The 15,400-nt window shown below is 42.4% G+C and overlaps 1 protein-coding gene across 4 annotated transcripts in view; it reads left to right on the forward strand.

Moving 5' to 3' along the window:
- The window catches only part of SLC45A4 (solute carrier family 45 member 4), an 86,703-nt gene extending 71,579 nt beyond the window's left edge, over positions 1-15,124 (forward strand). For all 4 annotated transcript variants that reach the window (XM_088053513.1, XM_088053516.1, XM_005516880.3 and 1 more), the window contains exons 3-8: positions 1,949-2,137; positions 4,500-4,679; positions 4,789-5,864; positions 5,964-6,063; positions 7,041-7,252; positions 8,898-15,124. In XM_088053513.1, coding sequence (XP_087909639.1) covers positions 1,949-2,137; positions 4,500-4,679; positions 4,789-5,864; positions 5,964-6,063; positions 7,041-7,252; positions 8,898-9,260 — 2,120 coding nt within the window. In that variant the 3' untranslated portion in view covers positions 9,261-15,124. The remainder of the gene's footprint in view (positions 1-1,948; positions 2,138-4,499; positions 4,680-4,788; positions 5,865-5,963; positions 6,064-7,040; positions 7,253-8,897) is intronic.
- The last annotated feature ends 276 nt before the right edge of the window (positions 15,125-15,400 follow it).

The following is a 15,400-nucleotide window of genomic DNA, read 5'->3' on the forward strand; positions in this document are numbered from 1 at the left end:
GGTGCCTGAACCTGCTTGTGTGCTTGGGAAGCTGTTGAACCTGGTGAAGTTAAAGGGAGTGTTAAAACCACAGGGAAATGGAAGTTTTCCTTGCACTTCTGCTTGAATTGCTGGTTTCCTGACTTGCATTTTTGATGAAGATCGTGTTCATGAAGAGAAGCTGGATGGTACAAATAAATGTTGCAGTCTGGAGGCACCGTGGCTTCTTGAACAAGAGCTCTGGGTCTAATATGCAAACACACACAGAGTTGTCTCAGCTAAAACTTCCATGTCAGCCAAGGCATCACCAAACAGCAGGAAAAGCTAAGCAGGAGATAGTGATTTGAATCATGATGTGAACATGGTGCCACCTGTACAAACACAGGCCTTTCCTAAAGATCTAAATCCTGTGCAAAAGGAGTCACCAGTTCCATGGAAGTACTGATGTGGAGTATTGGCCTCAGTACAGGCCTGCAGCTGCCTGTACCAGGGAAAGGTGGCTGAACCATGATGCCATTCCCTGTGGCACGAGGCTCATGGCAAACACAGATTGGGAAGTTTCAGCAGGAGCAGGTCTCTTCCAAGAACTCTGGACTCATCAGGGCAGCTGTCACTTCCTAGCTTGTTCATTAGCCAAAGTTGAGTCAAATCACACAGACCTTGGCCTCAGACCTGGATTTTGAATCCTGGTGATGGAATTGGTTATTCATGCCAAAAAACAGCTTATTTTCCATAATATAATCTCTGTATCACCACAGAGTGTGCAACACTCTTGGGAAAATCTGATCCGTCTCAGGGAAGAAGTTAGTGTTGCTAGTCAAGATTTGGTGCTACTTTAAACAGCAGCAGATTAGACTTCCAAATTTGCATGAGAGGCTATTTTAGGCAGGGATTGGTATAATCCTGCTTGGTAATGGATGCCTCAGTGTGCTGAACAGGGAGCACAAGGTACAGGTTGATCTCGCCAGCAAAGGTCAAACACTGCTTGCACTCACCATATATGGCTTTGGATAGTAAATTGTTTTCCTTCCTGGGATAAAGACACTGAGTTTTTCTGTCTTGGCATCAGTTGGACTGCAAGAAATAGATTGTTTTGTTTTTAACGTTTTTCTAAGAACCGTGTCCGAGTGTTACCTGCCCTGTGCTGATAAAAGAGCGGGAGGCAGGTCCCAGAGGAGCTGGTGTGGCTGCTGCTGTGGCCAGTCTGCCATCTGCAGGCCACTGCTCCATGCTGGGGGTGTGGAGAGCAGCGCTTGGGAGTTCTTTCTTCTCCAGAAATTATTATTTCTAGCAAGTTGTTGTTTTCTAATAAGTGCTATCTAGTAATTTTTAACTTTTCCCCATCTGATCCTATAAATAGTCATCTCTGTTCTTAAAGAAAGCAAAGACAGTGGGGATGAGCAAACCTTGGATTTATCTAAGTTGATGAATAATTGCGAATTGTTGGTTTTGTTGTCTGTCATTCATTTTTCTAAATAAACATTTTTGTGCCTAGAAATGGGACATTCCATAAGACATTCAAATTCTGTCCTTCACTTTCAGTCCATTAAATCTTTAGTAACACTTTTGTGGGGGTGGTCTTAGATTAAAACAGCACTGCTATAATGTTCAATTTTGAATCTTAAAAGATATGTTGAGCAGGAGATCTGTGTATACGACAGCCAGGCAGCTTCCAAGCACCCCAAAATAATTTGGTTTTATGTTCCACAAACTGATAGAGGATTCAGTAACAGAAATACTCCAGTTGTTACCTTCTTATTGCCCAGGTATTTGAAAGGTAAATGATCTGTGCTTAGCTGTTTTTTTAACCATTGCTAAAGAATCTTAAATGAGTTTTTAATCAGGGAGAGAATTCACTGTAGGTTGCCCTCAATTTACTGTTTTCAATGCTGTAACAAAACTTCATGTATAGAGTGAAATGTTTGGTGCGTGCCACATAACATTTCCATAATTTTTTTCTTTGTTTTAGGTCTTCCTGAACAATACTACAGCCTCACTTGGTTCCTCAGCCCTATCCTGGGCTTGATCTTCACTCCGCTCATAGGTTCGGCCAGTGACCGCTGCACGCTGAGCTGGGGCCGCCGGCGGCCTTTTATCCTTGCTCTCTGCATTGGTGTCCTCTTTGGAGTTGCACTTTTCCTTAATGGCTCTGTGATAGGTAAATAACAAGGAAATCCCCCACATGCATCCCTACTAATAAACCTGCTTTGATATTTTAATGTAGGAAGTAAAGATAATGTTCTGCAGTTGGTTTACCTCATATTTAATGTTAAAATCATTAGAAGTCTCCACAACCCTGCCCTTGAGCTCTGTCCATCTTGCCTGTTATTATTTGAACTCATGAGTTACAGCACTGTGCTGAGCATTGTGCAATCGTAGCTGTAACTGGTATTAATAACAATGTTATTAATACAATGGTTGCCAGCATAATGTTTGCAGTCACTGAGACGAATTTGGTTGATCCTTGACATGGGAAAATTGTAGCAACCTGTTCACAGGGAAATGTTTCCTGTTGTGATCCATTTTCCCTTTAATGCATATCTGGGAACACATCCTGTTTCCAGCATTATTTCAAAAATTATCTTTTCACTTTTTCTTGTGCTTTTCTTAGACCCGGTATTGAAAAAGTCCAGAACACAGTTAATATTTGTTTATCAAAAACTATGTGGGAAAATAATTTTTCCTGAGCCCCCATAAAAGCTGGTAAAAATAGTTTCCCTTGAACATAGTTTACTACTAATTTAATCTACAATCTCTTTGTAAATTTATTGTAGGAGAGGTGACAGCAAGTACGTTTATGAAAATGTTTACAAAATGATTGGACTGATGCAAACAAAAGGAACTTAGCACCTAATAATATCCTCTTGGCTCACTTTTTTGGGGTTAGATGCAGCTCTATTGTGAAACAGGTCTACTAATTGAGGGAAATGAATGGAATGTTACCTTGGCTCAGCCTGTTAAAGCCAGACTGGAATGCCATATGATTGGCTTCAGTTCTCTGCAAACTGCAGTGGACAAGCTATTCAGATAGGTGACATTTAGTTTATTCTTTTTTAATTTATCCAAACAATAAATATTATTTATTTGAATTGTTATCATATGGAATTGTCCTAGGATGACTGTATGGTTTGATATCAATTGTATTTAGTTGTCATTAATTGTATTTAGTTGTTGTGTCTCCAAAATTTACTCCTCTTCCTCCAGATGTTTGCAGGATGTTAGACTGCAACTCTCTTACAAGATTTTAAGTGATAAGAAGCTTTCAGTTCCATTCAGTAGTTTAGGTCAGGAGCCATTGATACGAGCAAGCAAACCTCAGGTTCAGTTTATAGGCTTATTTTGAAGCCTTCTAATAAATCAGCACAAAATTTTGTCAATTTTTGTTCTTTGCTTTCCTATCCGCAGTCTCCAGTTACTTGCAATCCTATTTGCAATTTAGGACAACAGGAGATGCTGGAAAAACTGTATCAGACCCTCTTTCATTATGTGGCCTCTGGTAGTAGGAGTCATAGGGAGGATAACCAGGAACACAGAGGTTGGCTAGTCCCAGTCATGATACAGCCATGTCCCAGGAGAACACCTTACCCAGCTCCTGTTCTCTCCTGCCCTGTTCAGGTTTCTAGCAGATATAAAGCACTGTTTGTGTTTTCTGCCTTCAAAGGGTTTGGTATAAATGAGGATTCAATATGCAGGAATCAGCACTTGAGATTTAGCTGATTTTCGGTAGCTTAGCCAGTTCATCTCCTTCCACAGACATTTTAATCGGTTACACTAATGGTTTTATCAGCCTCGCATGTGTAACTTCTAAATCTCTGTGATTTGAGTAATTCATGCTTTTGTCGCTGGTTCATCTTGTAACAAATTATCCAGCTCTGTGCTAATGCTGCCTTTCTACTCTGTAGACAAAAAGCATTTCATATCATGCTGTCAACAGAAGCTGACTGATGCTTTTGCAATGCAAAATATATCCATGTTGCTTCATCCTTAAAAGTTTTGCTTATAAAAAGCAATCTAGAAAATAAGAATGTTTAAGAAAATCAAAAAGATAGATGAAGGGGTTAAATGTCACTTTATCCTGGTGTACTGTGACTACTACACATTAAGCATCATGTCAGGAATGCTGCCAGCAGTGCAGTTACCTGTGAATGTATCTGACAGATGAAATATGTCATTTTGGATGCTCCCCTCTCCCACCATGGCTGTCTTTTATAAAAACAGCCTTCAGCATCTGAAGGAAAATACATGGGAGGAATACAAAATAATATCCAGTGCTCCCAGAGGTTTAAGAGATGCTTTATAACATAACATTTTGATAAATGTCAGTCTTAAGAACATGAAAACCATCCTTGTCCTAGACCTTCCATGATGCTGTGCCAAAGAGCTGAAACTGCCATTTTGCTCCATAAAGGAATGTTTGCAGTGAGTATGTTGGCCACCTTTCTCTTAAGGTATTAAGCTTGTTCTTAGGAGTTTGCCCTTTTTAAATGAGATGCTCAGATACCTCTCCCATTTCTCCCCAGGTCTGGCTATTGGTGATGTCCCAGACAAGCAGCCCATTGGAATAGTTCTCACGGTGCTTGGGGTTGTGGTGTTGGACTTCTGTGCTGATGCAACCGAAGGGCCAATTCGGGCCTACTTGTTGGATGTGGTGGACAGTGAAGAACAAGACATGGCCCTGAACATCCATGCATTTTCAGCTGGTAGGGAGTTAGCTGAGATGTTTTTGGCAGCTGTTCAGTCTTATTGAAGACCAGATTGTGGCTGAATTGATTTTTCCTGAACTCACTTCTCACTTTTTTCTCTTCACAGGTCTTGGAGGAGCAATTGGTTATATGTTAGGAGGGCTGGACTGGACACAGACCTTCTTGGGTAGCATTTTTAAATCTCAAGAGCAAGTCCTTTTTTTCTTCGCAGCCATTATTTTCTCTGTCTCCGTTGCTCTCCACCTTTTTAGCATTGAAGAAGAGCAATATAACCCTCAGCAGGATAGGATCGATGATGAAGGAGACACACTTTCCAGTGCCAAATTCAGTGGCAGTCTCCCCCCTCTGAACCGGCTGAATGTAATTAGTGAGGAAGAGCCCTATGGAGCTTCCATGTTCCATGATGAGGTTCAGTCGGAGCATGACCTCAATATGGAGTTCCTTGAGGTGAACATTGTGAGAAGCAAGAGTGACTCAGTTCTGCACATGCCCGATGCCACATTGGAAATTGAATCGGAGCTGCTTTTCCTGCATGACATCGAACCCTCCATTTTTCAGGATGCTTCATATCCAAACACTCCCCACAACACAAGCCAAGAGATCATGAAGTCCAAACTCAACCACCTGTCTGCTTTCCTCAGGGAGAATGAGAAGGAGGAGGAAATGTTGCTTGATAATCGTTTAAATGAAGATAAAATCCCAAACATCAACGGCTCCCTACCAAAAGAGTTCCTCAATGGGCACGCCAGAATAGGCATGAAGCAATCCAGCACTTCCAACTCCATGCGACGGCGGAGGCACATGTTTTACCGGCAGCCGTCCTACACCTTCTCCTACTACGGCAAGATCGGCTCCCATCGGTACCGCTTTCGCCGGGCCAACGCCATCGTCCTGATCAAGTCCTCGCGCAGCATGAACGACATCTATGACATGCAGAAACGGCAGCGGCAGCGCTGCCGGCACCGCAACCAGAGTGGCACCACCAACTCCAGCGGGGACACGGAGAGCGAAGAGGGCGAGACTGAAACCACTGTCAGACTGTTGTGGCTGTCAATGCTAAAAATGCCCAAGGAGCTGCTGAGGCTGTGCGTCTGCCACCTCCTGACTTGGTTTTCCATCATTGCTGAAGCTGTGTTCTATACAGATTTCATGGGACAGGTCATCTTCCAGGGCGATCCAAAGGTAGGAGAGCAGTTCCCATGGGCAGGCCTGCTCAGAGTCCCTCATTTCTGAGATGTGCTCAGTACAACAAAGTGGTGTTGGTGTTTGTGTCTGTTGCAGGCCCCTTCAAACTCGACTGAGCTGCATGCCTACAATGCTGGGGTTCAGATGGGATGCTGGGGGCTGGTGATTTATGCTGCTACTGCTGCTGTTTGTTCAGGTAAGAGACTTTGCAGTCATACAGTGGAATGCACCTCATGCATGTATTTCTAAGGTAAAAGTAGAATCATGGAATATTCTGAGTTGGAAGAGACCCACAAGGATCATCTAATTCCTGGCCCTCCTGAAAGTGTTGTTTCAGTTGGCATCCACCTCCTTGTTTGGGGTAAAGGATATTTTGGAAAAGCATGTCTTGTGGTCTTGAGGGGAAGGGCTTCTTTAAGAATCAATATGAAAATGTTCCTCCAAATGTTGAGGTGGAAGTATGAACAGATGGTTAAGTGGCATAAAGCACAAAATGAAATCAAAGGATACTGAGTGGCATTTAACAAGCCTTCAGAAAACTAAAAGCATGCTTCATAGGAGATGTACACATATGCAAGAGGGTTTTTGCAAAGACTGTTTTTAAATCAAAATTATAAATATATATTTCTGAAAGTCATTCTGCAGATAATTTGGGCTTGCAATAGACTCTGAAATTTAGAGTTTTTGTCAAACTTAAATTCTGTCTTTTGTAGCACATAGCAGGCATGTCTGCACAGCTCAGTACTGTGGGGACAGGCTCTTTCTGAAGCAGGAGAACATCCTGTTCCCAGTGGGGGTTGGGCTGTGCTGGTCAGACAGCCCAAATATGAGCATCTACCTCCTAAACAGGATATAGAGCTGCCACATCAATCCCCTAAAACTGATATTGAAGGGGAAATGGCTTCAAACTGAAAAACTTAGAAAATTTAGATTGGATATTGGGAAAAATTTCTTCCCTGTGAGGATGGTGAGGCTCTGGCACAGGTTGCCCAGAGAAGCTGTGGTTGCCCCATTCCTGGAAGTGTTCAGGGCCAGGTTGGACAGGGCTTTGAGAAACCTGGGATAGTAGAAGGTGTCCCTGCTTATGACAGAGGTGGTTTGAACTGAATGGTTTAAGGTCCCTTGCAACCCAAACCATTCTGTGATTTCCTGTTTTATTCTTCATCTCTGCAGCCTTATTGCAGAAATACTTGGACAACTATGACCTTAGCATAAAAGTGATCTACATCCTGGGCACACTGGGTTTTTCCCTTGGCACTGCAGTGATGGCCATGTTCCCCAATGTGTACGTCACCATGATAATGATCAGCACGATGGGTATAGTCTCCATGAGCATCTCCTACTGCCCCTACGCGCTTTTGGGACAATACCATGAGATAAAACAGGTAAATGGAATATTTGGAGTATATATGTGAATCAAGGCAGAACATTCATGTTTCTTATAAGATCATGGTGGCATAATGGATTTGTTAAATCAAATTATTGAAGATTACCTGCTTTGTTGAGATGTGTGCCAAAGCTTGAATGGATAGTAAATAGCAGGAGCTGGTGCTGAAATCAGATAGTTTTGGCACTGAGTTGGCTCAGAGGGAGTCATGATTGCTTTTTTCTATGATGAGGTATAAAACAATCTGGGTGCATGTGGCAGATGAAGAGAAATTAAATTATTATTGGAGTATTTACTATATATCTAGTTGTTACTCTGTCTCAGATGTGGTATGGTAGAGTTACTCAGGTTTTTCACAGTCTTAGATTTTGAAGTGAGTCTGGAAATGCAGCTGTAATTTTGGGGATGCATAAAGGAAAACAATTCTTCTGGAAACAAGGATGATTTTACTTCCCAACAGTGTCATTCCACTGTTCCATTTGGATTACACATTACAGGAGGATCATTTATTGCAAGTTCCTGCATTGCAATTGGGAGGGGAATTCCTTTTTACGATCATAAAATTAATGTTTCATGTACCAAAACACCAAATGTTTCATGTAAAATTGTTTTTACAAAACCTAATCTTGGAGCTAGAAGTGACCTAGTCAATGTCTGCCTCATGCTGCAGGGTCCTGAGGAGGCTGTTGATGAGCAGATAAGGAGGCTGTTGCTCTGGAGTTGTGTAGTGGTGCTACACAAAGATGATGTGAAGCTGACTGACTCGATCTTCTCGAGTGTGGCCCGGCTAGCTCAGTGATGAGGTTTCTCTTCACTCGAGTTTCGAGCCAGCATATGTTTGTGGGGTTTACTGATTTTCTTCAAGAATCCAAGTCTATAGAGCGAGTAAAGAAATCAGGGGGGGACTCTCTCTCTGGTTTGCATTCCACAGTTTATTTCTGTGAAGGGGAATCCAAAGGATGAGAGACCAAGGATTTGGGGTTTGGGGGGGTCTCTTTTAACAGGGTTTCTCGGAGGGAGGGAACATCAGAGAGGGAACCAATTATTTTCTCAGTTAGTACATTTTACAAACTTTCTACAAATCAAGGTTACACACGCCAAGATAAAAAATAACAGACACCAACTTCTTCAAATGCCCACAAAGGTGTGGGAGTATTCTATACAGAGGGGCAGAGGGGAGAGAGGGGGGGCCTGGTTTCCTGGCAACACAGGGGGGAAAGAAAGGGAAGGCAAGGTAAGCATGCCCTCTCAGCTTCCATAGCTCAGAGGCATTCTGGGACAGGAAAAAGTTACAAACTTCCGTGTAGGAAAGAAGAGTTCTCTTCTCCCAACCCCGTGCTTTCCTGGGCTAAAGAAACTTCAAGCAGCTGGAAATGCCAGCGGGGTCCTCTCTTTACTCTACCCGGCCTCTTGCCGTGGGGCTGAGGAGAGAAACTTCAGTAACCATGGTAACTTGACGCCAGGTAAACAGGAGAAAGAGAAGCTGGGGGGGAATTACAACTAAAAGATGGGAAAAGATACATTTCAGGCTATCAACTACAACAGCTGACCATGGGGCTGAGGAATTTGAGGAAGGTTCTGGTGTTTAAGTATTGCTTTCATCCATTGTTTTACCTCCTACCACATTTCTTGTCTTTTTGCAGTACATCCACCACAGCCCTGGGAACTCAAAGCGAGGGTTTGGCATTGACTGCGCCATCCTGTCATGTCAGGTTTACATCTCCCAGATCCTGGTGGCCTCTGCGCTCGGTGGCGTGGTGGACGTGGTCGGCACGGTCAGAGTCATCCCCATGGTGGCTTCGGTGGGATCCTTCCTGGGTTTTTTGACAGCGACTTTCTTGGTGATTTACCCTGAAGTCAATGAAGAGCCAAAGGAAGAGCAGAAAGGACTGGGTCCTCCAGAGACAGCCGAGGGCAGCGGTGCAGGCATGGAGAAGCCGACGGTGCTGAAGCTGACGCGCAAAGGAGCCACGGCGGTGGAGCCGGAGGGCGAGTCAGCCGTGTGAGGCCACCGACACTTGTTCACCCACATTCCAAGGAGTGCAGGTGCAGGATCAAGAACTTTCGTTGTGGTTTTCTTTTTCCAGGAAAGCAAATTAGGACCTTCACTACTTGTAGCTAAAATTTGCAGAAGAAAAGGCAGTTTCATGCAAAAATGTAAATTAAATTCCGTAGTCCTTCCTCTAGGTTTGAGCAGGTCACTCTGACGCTAATTGCTTTCTCTACAACTTAGAAACATCATTTCTGAACACTTTTTTATTAAGAATACATTTAGATTTCAACTAAGTTTTATTAATCTGCATGAGACTCACAGTGTATACAATTAGCAGTTAGAAAAATTAAGTTTTCGGCTGTTTTTAAACTAACAGAAAATGGAAGCTATCTCTACCTATAGTTTCTTGCCATTTTTTTGTCTGAAAATTTCAGATTTCACTAGCATAATAACCGAATCAAATGCTTAGACATCAATCGATTTTTTCACAAGCATGATATTACTGGTCTGACAGCTACGTTAATTTTAGACTTCATGTTTTTGTTAGTGCAATTACTGCAGAATCCTTTTATTTGCAATTATTTTCAAGGGGAAAAAAGCAATTACTGCAGAATCCTTTTATTTGCAATTATTTTCAAGGAAAAAGAAAAGCAATTACTGCGGTTTCTAAGAAATTGCCATGAATTCTTTTAGTCATACTATTCACAACCACTCCCAAATCTGCTGCTTGTCAGGAGAGGGTGACACTGAGTGCTGGATGTCAGCTTTAGATGGAAGGAGCAGCAGCTGGGAGAGGTGACCAGCACTCATAGGTTTCTTTATCACAAGTGCTGCATTTTATGAATGTCGTTGGATTACGCTGTGACAATTTTTAGCTGAGAGTTTCACGTGCTGGTGAACTCGGGGGTTTTCTCAGCATTTAAACCTGATCATCTCTGGAAGAAGCTGCCGTGGAGAAAGGGCATCTCTGGGGTCAGCTTCATGGGAGGGGGCGTGCGGATTCTCTTCTGTAGGGAAAGGAAGTCACTGATTAATTGCACTTTTTACAATCCTTTAACCTCCTGGCTGGGAATGCAGCAGCCAAGGTAAAGGCACGGGGTCAGTACAACAAGGAGAACCCAAGGCCTACCTCCGTCACTTTATTGCTTAGTCTGGGTGTATAAAAATCTGTGTCAGAAACAGTTTTCAGGCCTTAAAATTCAAATGTTGCTGTTCCGGTCCCTGTGTTGGAGGAATTGTAGGCCAGAGCTCTTCTGAGCTGCCATACCAATGTCGTCAGCACATCCTCCATTGTCCCCTTCCATGATTCAGGACACAGCTGCAGTGCAAAGATACTTTTCTGGAAAGAGGTTGAAAGAGTTGTGCTAACTGGATTTAAAATAGGTTTGGATCATTTTCCAGCAGCCATTTAAAGCAACTTTCAAAACTTGTGTTTCACAAACTTCTGATTGTCATTTGTAAGACGTGTTTGTGATGCTGTTGACTCATTTTGGCTTGGGCCCCCTGGGCTGCTGTCAGTCCGTGTGCTGGACAGGCAAACACAGCGTGGTGTGAGATTCCTGCTGCCTCAAACTCCTCCTTCTCCGAGACTTGCAAATGCCTGTGTCAATCATGCTGCAATCCAGGCATTCAGACAAAGCTATATTACAATATGAAAAGCAATTTTTAATGAACTACTTGAATTGTCAATGTATTTGAGAAATGGATGTTTGGATGTATTTGAAGGTGGCGTCCGTGGGTTTCTCTGAAGGCTTCCAGTCAATGCCTATGGCCTCTGCTATCAAGAGTGACCAGTTTTTAGGCTGGTGACATCACAGAGCACTGAAGTACATGTAATCACACAGGACTTAGGGGTTGTATTTGTTTTTCCCAGTATCTTGAGGAAGTCTTTTTTTTCTCTATGGTGAATATTTTTTTTATGTAGAACACGTACTGTGAACTGTGTTCAGCCAGGGGAGTGATACTACTGAAGAGTGTGAGATCTTACTGAAGAAAGCAGTTGTGAGAAATTCTGACATGAATTTTACCATCTCAGTTACATTTAATATATTCCGGTGATGTTCATGTGTGAGAGACAAATGATGTGTTTCACCCTGGAACTGGCATTCATGTAAGTTACATGCTGAGTTACACATTTTAAAGTGGCTTTAATATTTTAGTTTTGAAGTTCCTTTTGAAGATTCTGATTTTGGTTAAATAACCACTGTCAAGTACTCCTAATTTTAATCTCTACTGCAGGAAAGGTTCTTCAACAGTTTAAAAACTTGCATCTTCTGACTGGTGCCAGCCTTACTCTTTCCCCAAGGGTTCCACGGACCAGCATGGATCAAATCTCCATTACTCCACATTGCACTTTCTAAGCCAAGATCTTTCACTGCACCATCAGACTGACCAAATAGCTGCAGAGAGGGAGGAGAGGCTGAAGCTCCCTCTGACTTCACATCCCACAGAGGAAACATGAAACCATTTTGGGACTGAGCTCACCCATGTTTATGGAGCTTTCTCAGCCAGGGAAGGCCAAGGAGGGAGGAAGGACCTTTCATTTTGAACCCAGAGGCTTCAAGCTATGGCAGGGCAGGGCCAGTTTTGTCACAGACAGCGTTTGGCATGGCTTCATTTCTAAGAACTGGATGTTAAAATCTGTGTTTGGAGTTATGGGGCTAATAACACACGAATATGCACGCTGCCACAGCAGGAAGCTGATTTCACTCCCTGGTAAAGGCAAAGGAAATAATTATTCATTGTAAATGTGCTGAAGTTTTTGTAGTGTTGCCAGAAGAATTAACTTGGGGAGCCTCAGCCAAAGCATCTCTTCCTATCCTTGGGCCAGCCAGGGAAACCTCCACTCTGGCTTTACCTGCTGAGGTCTCCCAAGGGCTTTTCCTTGGATGTGAGAGTTTTCTTTCTAGCCCCAGCACTTCTCAGGGTAGAGTGGGCAATGAATTATTTCTTCATCTGTCCCTTACCTTATCTTTTGATACAGAAATTATTAAATTTTTTGCCACAATTAAAGATAAAGTAGTACAGTTTTATGTGTTTGTTGCAGAGCTTGTGGAAAGAGAAGTTTGAAATGGCTTTTTTTTGTTATTCCTGGTGACAACGAACACCTTTTTTTTTTTGTTTGTATTCCTGTCTAGTTGAAGTCATCCCATTGGACCTTCAGTATAGTAGGACTAAGGTTTAGTGGTTCAATTCTGTGTTGTTCAGTACTATAAACAATTTTAACATGTTCTGCTGCAGTGATGTGTGACACGAGGCACTGCTGGTGCTCAGACCCTTGAGGGCTGTGGTCAATCAGCTGCACATCTTGAGATGTTTCATGTGAGAGCAGAGAAGCTTTAACTTTCACCCCTCAGAAAGGCCAAGTGTGGATTTGGCCCTGTTGGGTTATTCCAAGAGTCCAGTGATATCTGTGCTGTTTGTGGACAGCAATTTCAGATTCCAGAAGCAATAATTTCTTAAGAATGTTTCTCTTCCTGCTGATTTGATGACTTTCATAGAGATTTATTGCCTAAATAGCCTTTTAATAACACAAATCTGGCAATTTGCTGGCTGTGAGCAGTTGTGGAAAGATAGGAGTTGTTCATAATCATGAGGGAGGATGCCAGTAAATCCAAGAGAGGTTTGTGCTCTTGAAACACACAATGTCCTTTTCATCTTTCATCTGGAGCCTTTTTCTAGGCTCTGAAATATTCCCAGCACATCAGTCTGGAAAGGAGGTGGCTGCAAATGTACCCTCCTGATTTTTTTGCTGTTGCCAATGCTGGCACTCAGACACCAGGATGGAACAGGCTGTGTGAGGTTTTCCTCATAGCAAGGACCGAGTCTTTCTTATCCCTCTCCCAGCAAGATCTGAACCCCCCAGCACTTGCAATGACAGCAGCAACCATGGTGCATTTTGCAAGGTACCTCGTTCAAACCTCAGTTCCATCATTAAGAACATGTCCCCTGCCCTTGGTCCAGGGTGAGCTTGGCTTCCTCCAGAATCCACCATAAAAAGCAGGATTTTCCTGGCTGCCACGTCTCACAACCATGGAGGTTGAAGTCACATCTATGAGCAAAGGTAGAGAAAGTCACACTTTGTTCCTGGGAGAGCTGGGACATCTGGGCAGGAGAAGCTCATGAGGCAGGTGCTGAGATTTGGGGGTTTTTAGGGATGTGTATGTGTGTGTGTGTGTGTGTGTGTGTGTGTATGTGTGCGCACCTTTGTGTTTGTACATTTCCAGACACACTGCTTGGGCCAAAATACCTTTGGGGATTGTGTGTTGCTGTCCCTGGACTCCACAATGTTTTCAACTGAGTTCTTCCAGGTTTCCCTCATCCTAGTCTGATGTGAGACAAGCTCAGCTATAAATATGTATCCTTAAATGAACAAATTAACTCCTGCATGATATTCCAAGCACATGTAGCAGCTTCAGCATCTGAAGTGTCTGTCATGAAAGAGAAGTTGGTTTTCTTTGCAGCTGTTTTGTCCTCGTTTCCTTTGAATAGGCCAAATAAATGTAATGGACACCAAATGTTGCACAGAAATGTTGTTGATGACTGTGTGGAAAAAATACCAAATTTTATTTTTCTTTGCAGAAACTTTATGGTTCCAGAGAGTCCTTTAGCTGTTTTCTTTCCTTAAATGACAAAGCTGAACGTTTGTAAAGCACATCACATAATGGTCATTTGGAAAAAGTGGAGCTACCCAAAGTTTTCTCTTTGTCATGTTGCATCCAAAGGAGCTGCAGCAGCTCAAACACCAACTGGGGTTTGAATTCGAGTCTCAGCAGAGTTCAGAAACTGCCTTAGAAAACAACAAAAAGGATCAATTCCTTTTCATGACACTTGCACCCACTGATTTGCTCATTAAGGTGTTTCAGGTTTTCCTATCATTTAAATTAAAATCACCTCCTGGAAAACAAATTTAGTTTGGTTCCTCAACCCGAGCAGCTTCATCTGAATTTCCACTTCAGCTTCCCTTGCCCCAAGAAACGAGGGGTGCCCAGGAGGGAAAAATGCATCCCCCACCAAAAGAGAGTATCTGCTGTAATTAAAGGGCTTTTGAAGCCCTTGTGACCTGCTAAAATTTTAAGGAAAATGCATAGCATGGTTCAGTTTCACCTGCTCTGGCACATTTATTCTTAAATTTGGAAGTTTGGGTTGAAGATTTGGGAGCATTTAGTCAAACTCAATGTCACCTTATTTACCATGCACCTACTCAGTCCTCTGTAACAGCCAAACTATAGTAAATAACCCCAAGATCCAGACTTTTTCTCTCAAAAAATTGGCAATTCCCATTATGAATTTGTTTTGCCTGATGTAACATGAACACTAAGCCCTTTAAGTAGCCAAATGACCAGCTTATTTTAAATGCCTCGTATTACTAGAAAGCTGCATATAGGCATCTCATAGCGGGGAAAAAAATTAAAAAAAAAAAAAAAAAAAAAAGAAAAAAGAATATTTAGTTCCTTTGTGAACTGGCCATATGACAACTACTTTTTTATCAACTTATTAAGTTGGGGCACTATAATAGCTCTTGCTGAGTTTAGCAATGTTTATAAGCATGTGTTAAACACATAATGTTGTTTTATGAGGAAAAAGGGATAAAGAAAAGTGATGTCACAGATGAATGTTTGAGTGCGTAGATGGCATAATGTATGTATGATTTTTATTTCTACACTGTTGAGCTTATTTTCTGTTTAAAGGTTAAAAAAATTGTTGCATGAGAACTGTTTTACTGTGTTCTGCACTTTCTGTTCTTTTTGTATAATCTTGATTTTTTTTCATTTATGCATAGAAAAAAAAAATCAGTTTAGAAATATTCTACTCCACGAGACATTGTGTTCCAATCTGTTGTTCCAAAGTTCGATCTTAATAAACATTTCAGTAAGAGTTGGTGGCTCATGTCCCTGTGGTGTTTTTAGGGAAGGTGAGCAGAGGGACCCCTGGTCCCTGAGCTGTGAAAGGCAAATGACAGTCATCTGCACCCCAGAGTTTCATGAATATTTCCAAAAATGCTACTGCCAAACATTGCCTGGCAAAAATGCAGGTGTTGCAATTCAGAGATGATTCTAAACTCACCTGACACTTGCCAGGGTTCAGGTGTAACCCAGGAAAGAGCACAGGTGGAGCAAAATGGGGATATCTGGGGCAGGTGTGTGTCCCCAG

This window comes from Pseudopodoces humilis, chromosome 1, assembly GCF_049639895.1.
Source record: "Pseudopodoces humilis isolate 2021_Gansu_Grassland_sample_001 chromosome 1, ASM4963989v1, whole genome shotgun sequence".
In the NCBI taxonomy this organism is placed as follows: domain Eukaryota; kingdom Metazoa; phylum Chordata; class Aves; order Passeriformes; family Paridae; genus Pseudopodoces; species Pseudopodoces humilis.